We start from the raw sequence: 12,066 nt of genomic DNA on the forward strand, positions 1-12,066 counted from the left end.
ACAGCAGCGTCAGCATCACGACATTTGACACAGATCAGTCAAACTTATGATACAGACTCCTTCATTCACATAGTGGAGAATGTGCCATGTCAGTATCTAATAGTTTGAACAGCTTAAGACACAATATTCAAAAAGCTTTTATCATATTTGTCTCACCTCCCAAGAGTTGTGGGATGTTATGGTTAATTTAATACCATCTCAATGCCTGGTTTTGCTCCTCATTGGTTTTATAAGAAACAGAAAGCATTAGTTTAGAAATTCCTAGGAAATCACCATTTATACACTTGAATTGCAAAATGTGGCGATACAAGTTGTATGTAATCCTGACAGTGCTGTGCCGTACTGACGGGCTGTGCTCCACTCTGCCCTCTGGTGTACAACCACAGCATTATTTCAAAGGGAAAAAAGAAAAGGGCATGGCTAAGTTCAGATATTTTTTATTACATTAAGCAAATAAACAGAGGGAAGCATGAGGGGTCATCTTGATCTTGGTCTAGTCTTATTGTACACAGTCGAAACCATTTCCCCATCACCAACTGGACAGCTGGACAAAGCTGGTATGAAGGGTTTATTCCCAGGGACGACACGGATTGCTTTCATTCAGGTCCTACAAAGAAAAAAATTATCAGAAAATTACTCCTATATACAGGTAAATCAGCGAGCCACTGGTCCCCACTACAATCTGTACCTATAAAGGTGACTCACAAGACTGCACAAGGTCAAGTTCAGCTCCTCACACTGCGAGCTGTCCAGCTGCGGTAGAGCTTAACGGAGCAACTGAACAAGGCTCTGAAAACCAGCCTAGTGCACATTGGGTTTATAGTTACATAACACATGCACAGGGACCATTCAGGGAGCTGAAGGCTGAAGGTGGCAAACAGCAACCGTCCCCCTGTGCGGTCCCTTCTCTTCAGGCGCACTCCACTCACATGTCTGTTTGGGCCGGTAGACCTTGACGTTGGATTCCGTCGCTTTCTCTGCTTCCACCCTGAGCTGCGGCTTCAGCGCTGCCCGCACAACCCGGGCACAGATCGCAGAGTAGCGGATGTAGCTAGAGGCGAGAAAAATAAACAATCAAGTTATTCTGAGGGTCGGGGCAGGTCAAGTCAATTGAGGTATGACATCACGCTTTGTGTGTGGGAGTGTGTGTGTGGATGGCTGTCACAGGTGCCCCTGTACTTCTGTCACTCGGAACCCAACCGGGTCACTGCTGCAGTGGCTTCCCGTAGAAGCTGACAAAGTGCATTATATACACTGCTGTGTATTTTCGCCATTTGGGGTCACAAAACTTAAATGAGTGACAGTCGGTTAAGTGGACCATATTAGACAATTGTTACATTGTTTTTTAAATATTAATTCAGAAGGAGCAGGTACGCGTTTCCTTCAGTTAGTAACGAATTACATACAAGTCTAACTCTTAATATGAAGACAGAGGTCGCATGGTGCGGGGCGCTGCGCAGAAACAGTGGCCGTGGTCCTATAGCGCAGATTTGCGCAGCACTGCACACGCCTGCACAATCCCACCCATCCCATTGGCGGAGCCGCGCAGACCTGCTGGCATCTGCGCTTTACGACCAACACAAGGCAGAGCAGGCCGGGATCATCACGACAGCGCTCTCTCAAGGTGAAATAAATACATCTCGCCGGCGAACCGCATTAACCCGAGCCATTCTGCGCGCCAGGAGCTGGTATTAAGGACAGGACGTGAACATGGACACAGTGACTGTCTGGTTGTTGTGAACTAAAACGCCCGGACCTTAAGGTTATCCGCTTAACCGCTTAACTGGCGGCTGCGGCTGTAGCGTCGGGGATTCACTCGCTCCTCCGACGCCTAAGAAAAGACCGCTTGAGGTTCAAACAACTAACAAGCACATCTTAATACCTCCTTCCACACACGAATATAAACATCTACCCAAAAGCAATGCTACCCGACATTAGCCCGTTAATTACCTGAGGCCAGCCTGTCTCCAGTAGGACACCATTTTCAGACAGCTCTCTCTCCCTCTCCTCGGATCAAGGACAGCGGCAAGTCGGATATCCGGTCTGCTTCAACATCCTGTTGCTACAATTGGCTGCTTTCCACGTCACTCAAACTGTAATCCAGCCCCTCCCCCTTTAACCGTAAATAATAGAAACTGGCGCATATTTAATTAGAGCTGACCTCCGCCGTTCTTGATAAAATGCATTATTATCAGCTAACAGGACGGATAAAAGGCAGCGACAGAGAAAAATAATGAGAATAAATCAATTCAATATCGGTCTGCACTTTTACTTCTTGTGCAATCATTTTGTAGGCCTAATATGTTTATTATATACCGTTTTTCGTAATGCTGTTTTCAATAAACCTTTTAAATTAACCTAGTATTAGTATGTAGTGAAGCTGATGACAATTTGTACTCGGTATTAAGCAAGTAAGATGTTTATATACTATCAAGATTTTGTTGTTGTTGATATATATATATATATACAACATTGTATTGTTTCATACAAAATTATATTTTACATATTTGAATTAGGGGATATTGCATTAAAATGAACGAAGAATAAAGTTAAACCAAATAAATAAAAAATATCAATACATATGTCATTATGTTTTTGTCATTTGCTAACACACACTTCTTGAAACACAAACCCCACAAAAGTAGCACATTTTGCAAAACAACATATATCAACTGCAAAATGCACTAAGACTATTAAAATATAGTACAAAATCAAGTAAGTGTATCAAACACTACAACAATGTCATAAAATGATAAGCTCACTTTATCAGTATTTCAATAAAGGCCAAAAAATACAGTAAGCTTCCAATATTGCATGAAATCCTAAATACACCCTCCCTCATGCTGCAGTCAACTTGAAACTCTGTTATTGTAAATACTGTAAGCTGTAGCCACAGACAGTTATATCAACCAAAAAGGCTCAACATATTTTACATCCAGCAATGTAAATTTACAAATTGAGCAGTATGTAAATTGAATATATATAATATTCTGAAGAATAGAAACACCAAAGAACAGTAGAGATGTGTATTTAGAAGATTAGAAAAACAAAATAACAATAAAGATTATTACTGATATTGTCCCACACCACCACTTAGGTTGGCAAGCCAGCCCTCACTTGCTGCCTCTCCTCAACAGGTATATGTTCATCAGCAGTGATAATAATTAGGATCTCTACCAATCAGAGAAAGATCAACAGATTTGGGACTGGATGCGTTCAACTGTGAAGACTGCGTTCATTTGTTTTATTTAATGAAACAGATTCGATTCGATTCGATTTTTGTGTCAAGTGCTGAGCTTTGTATTGAGAGATTTGCAAAAATGTGTGTCAAAGCAATCATACATTCTAGTGTTTTGCAAAATGCGATACTGTTGCGGGGTTTTGAAAACGTGCATAATTTCCCTGGAAAAGTGTTCAAGTAATTGAGAACATCTGCAATACTTGCGCCGTGGCGTACAGCGGCTGTTAAGTAACAGTGCGCAACCCTAAACCCCTATGAAGGTAATATCCGGCGGCGCGGAAGTGCGCCGTGCGTCATGTGACCGCTGGGGGTGGGATCGCAGGCTCTGTCCTGACATCCGCCCGCCCGGCTCCCAGACAGCTCGTCTCCTCCTGCGCGCCGCGGCGACAGTTTTCACAGCCGCCGACTCCACACACTCGCCGACATGAAGATCTGGACGTCAGAGCACATATTCAAGTAAGTCGCACGCATGGCGACATTGCGCCCTGTCGCCGGTCCGTGTGAAGCCGGGAAGCGGCCCGGCAGCTCGTCTCGGCCCGGCCGGCATGTGAGCCTAGAGCGCTGCTCATCCAAGTCAAGGGGGTGAGATTTTGGGGAATTATATTTCTTTATCTAGACATCTGGCACAAAATGTAACCTGTAATCCACAGATCAACACGTGCGTCACCCGCTTACTAAAATGAGCCCTATGAGCTACATAAACCCGCCTTTTAACCGCCGCAGGCCGGGTTGTGTAGCTCCTGTGTCACGTCCCACCTCCAGCGGGGGCATCTGTCTGTGCTTGTGTGTATCTGTATATTGATGTACTCTCCCTGTGAGGGTACGGCTATTTAAACGGCACGTGTAGGCTAAAATACAATGTACAAACCGCATAATTACATACAGGCCCCCTGTCTAGTGTAACGAGACGGGTAGTTTTCTGTGCGCTGGAGCGTCGGGGCACAGAATTTACTAGACAGGACGGGGTCGATATCTGCGCATAAAACGCCATTGCTTTCGAGTGTATCGAGAGTCGTGGCAGATGCCTGTGCAGTGCTGTAGTATGTGCCAGGAGGTCACATGAGTCCGGGGGGGGCGACGCCGGTGCGGTGTTGGAGCTGCGCGGGGAGGCGGGCCCACGGCCAGACTGACGGCAATGTCAAGCAATGACACCCTGCAGGGGCCCGTACATAGCGCCAGCGCCCCGGGGGCTGTAGCGCAGGCAATATAATATGTAGATGGTAAAGGTAATTGTATAGTAATGGCGTTGAATTGCGTTTCTTGTATCCAGCGGCTGCTCTACACGACGCCGCAGCGCCCGTGTCGGGACCTCGGTTCGCTCTAGGGAGTAAAATGGCCTCCGAAGGTTCAGGACAAGTCCGCACTCACTGTACGCCTTAACGTAGGGAGAGAAAATTGAAAAAAGTTGAATTGAACTTGAGATTATTATACAGCAGGTTAATACAGCTTTGGATCTAAAACAATCTTCGATCTACGAGTTCCTGTATTCACAAACCGATGAGGCCATTTCACGATTATAGTTTAGCTCGAATTGATCATTCTTGGGGTTGTGGCCATGGTTTCAGGGAAATTAAACTACATATTTTCACCATTCCTCTCGCGCTGCACATCTTGTATGGACTGCATTGTCAGAAACCCTTCTGGATGGAGGAGGATGATGCAGTGCAGTACTTTTTTTTTAAGGTATGAGAAACATCTGTGCCATGGGGCACCACTCCAGAGATAGGGTTTTCATAGCACCCATTATTATGCTTTGTAGACCCGCTCGCCTCCGGTGTTCTGCAGCCATGCCCCAATCTCAGTGTTGTCAAAGCCTCACACTCAAAAAAAGAGAGCTTGCATGGACTCTATCCAGGTTCTCTGTGCTGTGCTTATTTTTCAGTTCTCTTTGGTCCCACACCTGCGAAATGCATTCAGGTAGCCTTGTCAATTCAAGGTCGGTCCTGATCTAGCTGTGACAGACTTGGAGCTGTCCTCCCCCTCCTCAATTGTCAGTTTTGTATACAGAGGCCCAGACGTATGTGACCGCTGTGTGTATCCCAGGCCAGCTGTGTCTGAGGACAGTGGAGACGTGTGGGGCTGCCGTGCCTCCACAGCCCCGGCTGTGTCTGAGGCTGCTCTTTCGCAAAACCTGTTATGTCGAAACTTTTACACCCCTGATAAAGCAGAGTTACAGCCCTCTCTACACCACTCCGCTTGATGCAATCTGACTGGTGCAAGACATGGAAATTGACCTTGGCTCACCTGACCAGGCTGTCACAGAGAGCAGGCAATAGGGTTCTCTTGCCTTAGAACCCCCCCAACCTACCTTCTACTGACCTTAAAGTCAATTCCACTGCAGGGCTGCAATCTCCGACTGGGGCCGCCCTCCTGCCTCATTCTTCTCAGGAGTAGAAAGCCATCAGCCCGACAAAAAGTGAGCAGCACGCAGTTGTACTTTGGTCATTTAAACTCGTGCGGACGTCAGTGTTCACACTTGGCCGTAAGCCCCCCCTCAGCACAGACCCCTGTTTGTCATGTTGTCCCTCCGTGTTGCGACTGTGCGATGCATGAGTGGGTTTGGAGACGGGCCACGCAGCGAGGGAGTGCCGTGAAACTGTGTTGGGCCAACACATCGTGAGCAAGCGTGTCGAGGGCTGGTGAAAGTGTTTGGGATTTTGTGTCCCTGGGGTCTAAATGGTCAGGCCCGCTCCTGTGAGGGCCCAGAGCAGTGCCCTGCAGTGCGATGTGTCTGCCCTGGTGCAGGAGGCTGCCATGCTGATTGCAAAGAGATTGTGTAAGTGCGCTCACTCAGCAGGGCTGGCTGTGACCTTTCCCCGACTTCTGCTGCATTCATTGCGTCACAGCACTGTCAGTCTCTAAGGCAACCACAGCTGCTTGTGTACGCTCTGGGTTTACTGAAACTACAAGCCCTTCTATTTATTTATTTTTATAGTTTCTTTAAAAACGTATCTTCATTAAAAATTCTGCTTCCCCCTCCTCCCCCATTGCAGTTTGAAGTCTGCATTCTATAGGCTTCAGCTGGCCTAAATTGTCAGTATTTTCTTTTTTTAAATTGTACTCACGGCCCAAGTGTGACTGGCCGACTTTGTCAAGTGACATGGGCTGGGGTGAGACGCCAGCTGAAGGGCAGTGTGAGTGACCCCTTTTGGTACCATGTGTCGATCCATTGTGCACTGTTTGCTCATATAGCACTGTTAGAGTGTGTTGTCAGGGTTGCCCGAACGCAACACAAAGGCCGAGGGTGAGTTTGCATGTGCACGCACGCCTACAGCTCCCTGCTCCCCCTCCGGCACGGCCCCTGTGCATTTACATTTTATGATATCTAATGCAAATTAGATTAGATTAAAGCAGGGTCCTCCCCTATCCCTACCTCGAACACCAAATCAAACCAGGCATTTTTGTCACCTGTTACCAAGAAATGAATGGTCAGGTCCCACTGTATGCGAGAAGGATGTTCAGATGCACTGGTAACTCTATTCTTTGTTTACCCCATTGTGTTCTGTTTCCCCATGGTGACTGACCGATGTTGGTAAAGACAGGTGAGTGTGTGACTCTGTGAGCGACTGTGTGTGTGAGACTCTGCATCTGGTTTGTGACCCTGTGTCTTGTCTGTCCTGCGCAGCCACCCCTGGGAGACGGTGACAAAGGCAGCGATGCAGAAGTACCCAAACCCCATGAACCCCAACGTGGTGGGGGTGGATGTGCTGGACCGCAGCGTGGACGGACAGGGCCGCCTGCACAGCAGCCGACTGCTCAGCACCGAGTGGGGGCTGCCCGCCATCGTGAAGTCTGTGAGTATGACCGAGGCACAGACACGAAAGGGCAGGGCAGAAAGGGGCATTCTAGACAAGGGCCTGTGAAAGGGAGACACAGTGTGAATGGGACACACTGGGACTGTGCAGGGCTGGCGTGCGAGAGTGTGACACGTGGGTGGGCGGTGTCCCAGCTGAGCAGCAGCCTGACTTTTAACAGCAGGGCTATTTGCGGAGTCCCTGGGCAGGACGGTACAGCCTGTCTCCAGTGTCTGCCAGCACATGCTGTCCAGTTCACTGCAGGCTGCTCCCTGGCTGACTGAGTTACGAGGGGAAATGATGAAGTAAGCCAAAGAGTGACGCCTCACACAGCTACTTTTATGACTGAGGGGCCCTTCAGCTGGGCTGTCCAGGACCAGTCAAGGCTGGGACAGTGTGTGACGTTGCTGCCTCTCCCCCTCCAGCTTTCCGTCTGGGGTCAGGGGAAGGTCTGTCAGGGCCGCAGTGTGTCCTCTGGTCTATAAATAGGGTAAACTTTAGGGCCTCGGCTTGGTTAAACACCGCGATCGCGCTCTGAAGGACACGATCAAGGTTAGAGTAGTGGAAGGAACATGCGACACTTGGAGCTTCATGTGACTGCATGTGTGGGAAGCATGTTTGCAGCTGCTGACAGACAATTAAGCAAAGACTGTCAAGATCACCTTCACAGGCTGGCTTAAATCTCACTCTGCAGATGGAGAGAGACAGCAAGCAAGCAAGGCCAGATAAGCCCTCCTCCTCCCTCTCTCTTTCACTCTTTCTTTGTGTCTCTTTCACTCACTCACTCTCTCTCTTTCCAGTTGATCGGTGCCACTCGCACCCGGACGTACATCCAGGAGCACTCTGTGGTCGATCCTCAGGAGCACACGTTCGAGCTCAAATCTACCAATGTGAGTTTTGCTGCACACTCATGCAAACGTGTACATGCATGCCTGTGCTTCGGCACTGAAAGGCAGGCAGTGTCCCTGTCTCACACTCTCTCTCTCTCTCTGACCTCTTCCCTCTGTTCCTCTCCTCTCTCCAGATCACGTTTACGAACATGGTGTCTGTGGATGAGAGGCTGACCTACAGGCCGCACCCCCAGGACCCTGACAAGTAAGTCTTTACACAGCTTATACCTGGGCCTCCCCTGCCCCTGGGCGTGGGTGCTGTGTGAATGCCCTGCATGCCTGTCAATGTGTGTTACAGCTGCTTTGACTCGGCATGTGGGGTTGGTTCGTCTCCGCCCCATTGTGCAGCCTTGATGAATGTGCTTCAGTGTCTGTGAATGGGCGTAGGCGAGTGTTTATCTGTACTTGTATACACGGGCGAGACACCGTGCCAGTGGCTGTGTATTCTTCACAGTGCGTGTGACGGGGGTATGAGTGACCTGACATCGTGCTTGAATGGTTCTATGCAGTCTGTCAGTGGTCAATGTTGTGTTGTCCCCGTGCAGGACGGTGCTGACCCAGGAGGCGCTGATCTCAGTGAAGGGTGTCAGTCTGAGCAGCTACCTGGAGGGAGTCATGGCCAATACCATCTCCACCAATGCCAGCAAGGTACCACACCCCACTGGACCCTGTTTCTCTGTGTGTGTGTCTCTCTCTCTGTCTCGTCTTAACACTCCCGGCTCTCTCTTTCTCTCCGTGCTCAGGGCCGTGAGGCGATGGAATGGGTGATCCGGCGGCTGAATACCGAGATCGAGGAGCTGGCGGCAACAGCACGCAACACTATCAGGACGCCGATGGCAGCTGCCGTCACAGAGAAATGACCCCTGACCTCCGACCTCCAACCCCCTATTACCACCAGGGGGGACCACTCTTCTTCCACCAGCGTGCAGCCTCCTTCTGTGTCGCTGCAGATTAACTTATTACATATGGATACTGATGGAGACACCTCGTCACATACTGTCCATCCATCTGACGGTCTCCCCCTCTCTACCGCGCCTGGCTGAGGGCTCGAGGCCTTGGACGATCTGGACCCACAGGAAGGCTGTGGAAACGTTATCTATTGCTGGGAGTCTGCATTGGGAGCCTTGACTGTGGGGAGGAAATGGGGCTCTTTGTTCCATCACGTTTGAGGTCGATCAGTAAGGGGGGGGGAGTGAGGCGTCCGCTTTCATGAGCGCATCTAAGCTCTCCTCCGCTGTGGCTGTGCGTCCCTCTCTGTCGGTCTGTGTGTGTTTTTGTCTGTGTGTGTCTGTCTAGACTGGCTGTCTATGGGCACTGTCTCGGTCCAGCAGTGCAGAGAAAGTGCTCCAGTCCGCGGCATCCAGGCCGAGCTACTCCAGGACTGACCCATTGGGGACAGGGAGAGCAGAGGCCACAGCCCGGGCTGTAGGGACCGCCTGCCTGCCATGTGTGTGGTGAGAAGCAACGATTGAGTGGTGAGCACAAAAGTGGAAGATAATGTTTTCTTAATATGTATATTAGGATGCAGAATGCATTTTTTTTTTTTTTCTGTTCATTAATATTTATTTCTGTACCACAGCCTGTTTTCAAGATTATTTATTCGAGCCCCGATCACTGGGTCTTGAGCTCCCCATGCAGACTCCCCTTCCCCAACCCCCATCCCCATCTGCCCAGTCTGGGCAACGCTTGCCAGTTTCCTGTGGCAAACAACTTAACACTTGAATGTCAAGTACTGTACGTTTATTTATTTTAGATTTTGTATTAATACAAAAAATATTATGTTCAACTGAGAATGAAGGGAACCTATTTAAACAAGCATATTATAGTGTTTTAGTTTTTGCTTTGTTTTTTTTCTGGAGGACCATAGTTTTCGGACAGTACGCAGTGTGGCGTCAGGCTTAGCTTACGACTCAGTCTGGCCAGGGTTTGGGGGGGTTGGGAAAGTGCTTAACACAGGACAAAAAGGACGAAAGTGAGTTAACACTTTACACCGCTCACTCGTGTAGAAGACTGGACTCTTAATCGCACACTGGACTTTGTGATAGAGGACTGGACACTACAAGGCTGCCTGTCATAAAGCAAGGAAGCGCACTGATTGAGTTGTGAAAGGGTGGGTGAGGGGGGCACCTTTTGTTCTCATACGCACACAAGTCCCCCTCTCCCAGCAGACAGCTGTGTGTGTCCTTTAACGGCTGCATGGCTCTGGGCGCACAGTGGCAGACGGGCTGCAGCAAAGCGTTCCAAACCGTAGGAATAATTTTAATGGAAACCTTATTTATTTTGCAGGCTTAGTATATTTGCAGGTTTGAGAGAAATGTCACAAATGCAAAAAAAAAAAAGTCGGTATTTCTTCAGCGAAGGCCCCCAGTGCCACGGAGTGACAGAGTGATATATTCAGATCGGTTGCTCCAGCTACACTGTGCTGTGCTACATGCTGATTAAAGAGAGTGTAAAAAGGAGATTGTGAGCAAAGGTGTGCTGGACTCATGGGTGAACTGATGTCCTCCCCTCCTCTAGAGTTGATACTGACCTGCACAGCACTGGTCAAGAGAAAAGGGTTCCAGTTCCTACTGGAGGTCAGGGTTCTCGCTACAGCACTCAGCCGCCAATGACGATACAAGCACTTCGAGCTTTGTCAGTCGGCCATAGTCGCCCCTGTGAGCTTGGTTGTACCATACCCATCATTCTCCATTGGGAACTTTTCTGCCCGAGTCTTTACAGCGACATTCCTGTGCTGCTGCTCCTGGGTATTTACCTCGGGGGGGAGGCGTATCCGCAGGTAGAAACTGAGGCATGTGTTATTGGCTTGAGATTACTGCAGGTGTTTGGAAATGCATAAAAGCACGTCAGCAAGTGTAAGCTGTAATGCATCTCATTCTGCATCCACGCGGCTATGGTGTAGTCGGCTTGGACCCAGTACGTATTCTCTAGAGTTGCTTAAGCACAGCAGTGGCTGGGTTGTACAATGTACACTAACCCAGAGCCGCACTGTGCTCAGTCTGGTCAGCACAGGCCTGCAGTTGTTTGCTGCCACGCACAGAAGCATTGCGTTCTGCTGCTTACTGCCCTGTTGCAAGATTACAGAATTACTTCCAATTAAAAGTATCAGCTGACCAGTAGCCCTGTATAGTAACAGACTTTAATACCAGCAGATTTACACATGGCACTAATGACCAGCAGCCCAGTGTGCATTAATATAAAATAAGCAGAAGACTACCTGATAATAACCTAGCAAGGACTGTACATAGGTTTTGTTTTCTAGGGGGGGGGTGCTACATGAATACAGACTAAGTAGTTTTATTTTGTTACACAACAGAAATATTTAAAATGAATACTAAAAAACATGTTAAAAGTAAATAAATGTGAAAGGCAGTGTGTGGATGTGGATGGTAGTGAGACGGGCCCTGGGGGGCGTGTGTCTGTCTGCCCTGTGGGACGAGATAGCTGAGTGTCTCGGGTGCAGAACAGAGACCCAGTGCCTGTCTGTGTCAGAAATGAGATCAATAAACTTTTATCAAAATTTTGACCCCGTTTGTTTTTATTTTATTGATTGATTTGATTATCTGAGTCTTGTCATTTAATGGAGTTCAGTGTTCACAATACAGTTTACACCAGAAGTTTCTTTCACACAGCCAGATCATTTTACACATGAATAACCATCGTGGAAAAGCCACAGATGAGAAACACTGGATAAAAAATAAAGAATAATCTTGTTCATTTAAATGAATTCCTCACAGAATTAAAGACTGGTGTGCTGTACAAGGTTTAATTAGATGTACATTCATAGGTTACTTAAATACAAGTATTTACATCGTACAAGGATCCGAATTAACTGCAACATACTTTGGCAACCTCAAAGCAATGGGCAGAAATGTGGTGGGAGAGGATTTCATTTTAATTTTCCCATAGTGTTCTCATGATGTTTTAACATCATCTTCACAGTTGCTGAATTGCCTACTGTTGCATTTCCTGGGACAGAATCATTAATTGGCAAGACACCCTTTTTTTACAGTTACAGTTACTATTTTATCAAGTTAAAATTAATGAATGGGGCATTTAAATCCCATCCTCTCTAATCAGTGTATTGTACAAATGTATGGCAAGCCAGATTACCATTTAGAGATATCTAATTAATTTAAAG

The 12,066-nt window shown here is 47.9% G+C and overlaps 2 protein-coding genes across 2 annotated transcripts; one reads left to right on the forward strand and one right to left on the reverse strand.

The window, feature by feature from the left end:
- Positions 1-421: 421 nt before the first annotated feature.
- On the reverse strand, positions 422-2,061 carry atp5f1e (ATP synthase F1 subunit epsilon). Its single transcript, XM_066702140.1, has 3 exons — positions 1,951-2,061; positions 930-1,051; positions 422-607 (listed from the first exon to the last, which is right to left on the reverse strand). Coding segments are annotated over exons 1-3 (156 nt in total). The 5' UTR covers positions 1,983-2,061; the 3' UTR covers positions 422-605.
- A 1,487-nt stretch (positions 2,062-3,548) lies between these two features.
- On the forward strand, positions 3,549-11,451 carry prelid3b (PRELI domain containing 3). Its single transcript, XM_066702141.1, has 6 exons — positions 3,549-3,697; positions 6,867-7,035; positions 7,836-7,925; positions 8,060-8,130; positions 8,471-8,573; positions 8,669-11,451. The coding sequence occupies exons 1-6, from the start codon at positions 3,666-3,668 to the stop codon at positions 8,783-8,785; spliced, it is 582 nt and encodes a 193-aa protein (XP_066558238.1). The 5' UTR covers positions 3,549-3,665; the 3' UTR covers positions 8,786-11,451.
- Positions 11,452-12,066: the final 615 nt, after the last annotated feature.

Source organism: Amia ocellicauda, chromosome 4, assembly GCF_036373705.1.
Source record: "Amia ocellicauda isolate fAmiCal2 chromosome 4, fAmiCal2.hap1, whole genome shotgun sequence".
NCBI classification, from domain to species: domain Eukaryota; kingdom Metazoa; phylum Chordata; class Actinopteri; order Amiiformes; family Amiidae; genus Amia; species Amia ocellicauda.

Excerpts from the sequence above, each read along its gene's own strand:
- atp5f1e (XM_066702140.1), bottom strand. The coding sequence starts at position 1,982 with ATGGTGTCCTACTGGAGACAGGCTGGCCTCAG. Across the intron at positions 1,052-1,950 it reads TGGAGACAGGCTGGCCTCAG|CTACATCCGCTACTCTGCGA; the intron begins GTAATTAACGGG and ends TCTCGCCTCTAG.
- prelid3b (XM_066702141.1), top strand. The coding sequence starts at position 3,666 with ATGAAGATCTGGACGTCAGAGCACATATTCAA. Across the intron at positions 3,698-6,866 it reads ACGTCAGAGCACATATTCAA|CCACCCCTGGGAGACGGTGA; the intron begins GTAAGTCGCACG and ends TGTCCTGCGCAG. Across the intron at positions 7,926-8,059 it reads TCGAGCTCAAATCTACCAAT|ATCACGTTTACGAACATGGT; the intron begins GTGAGTTTTGCT and ends TCCTCTCTCCAG.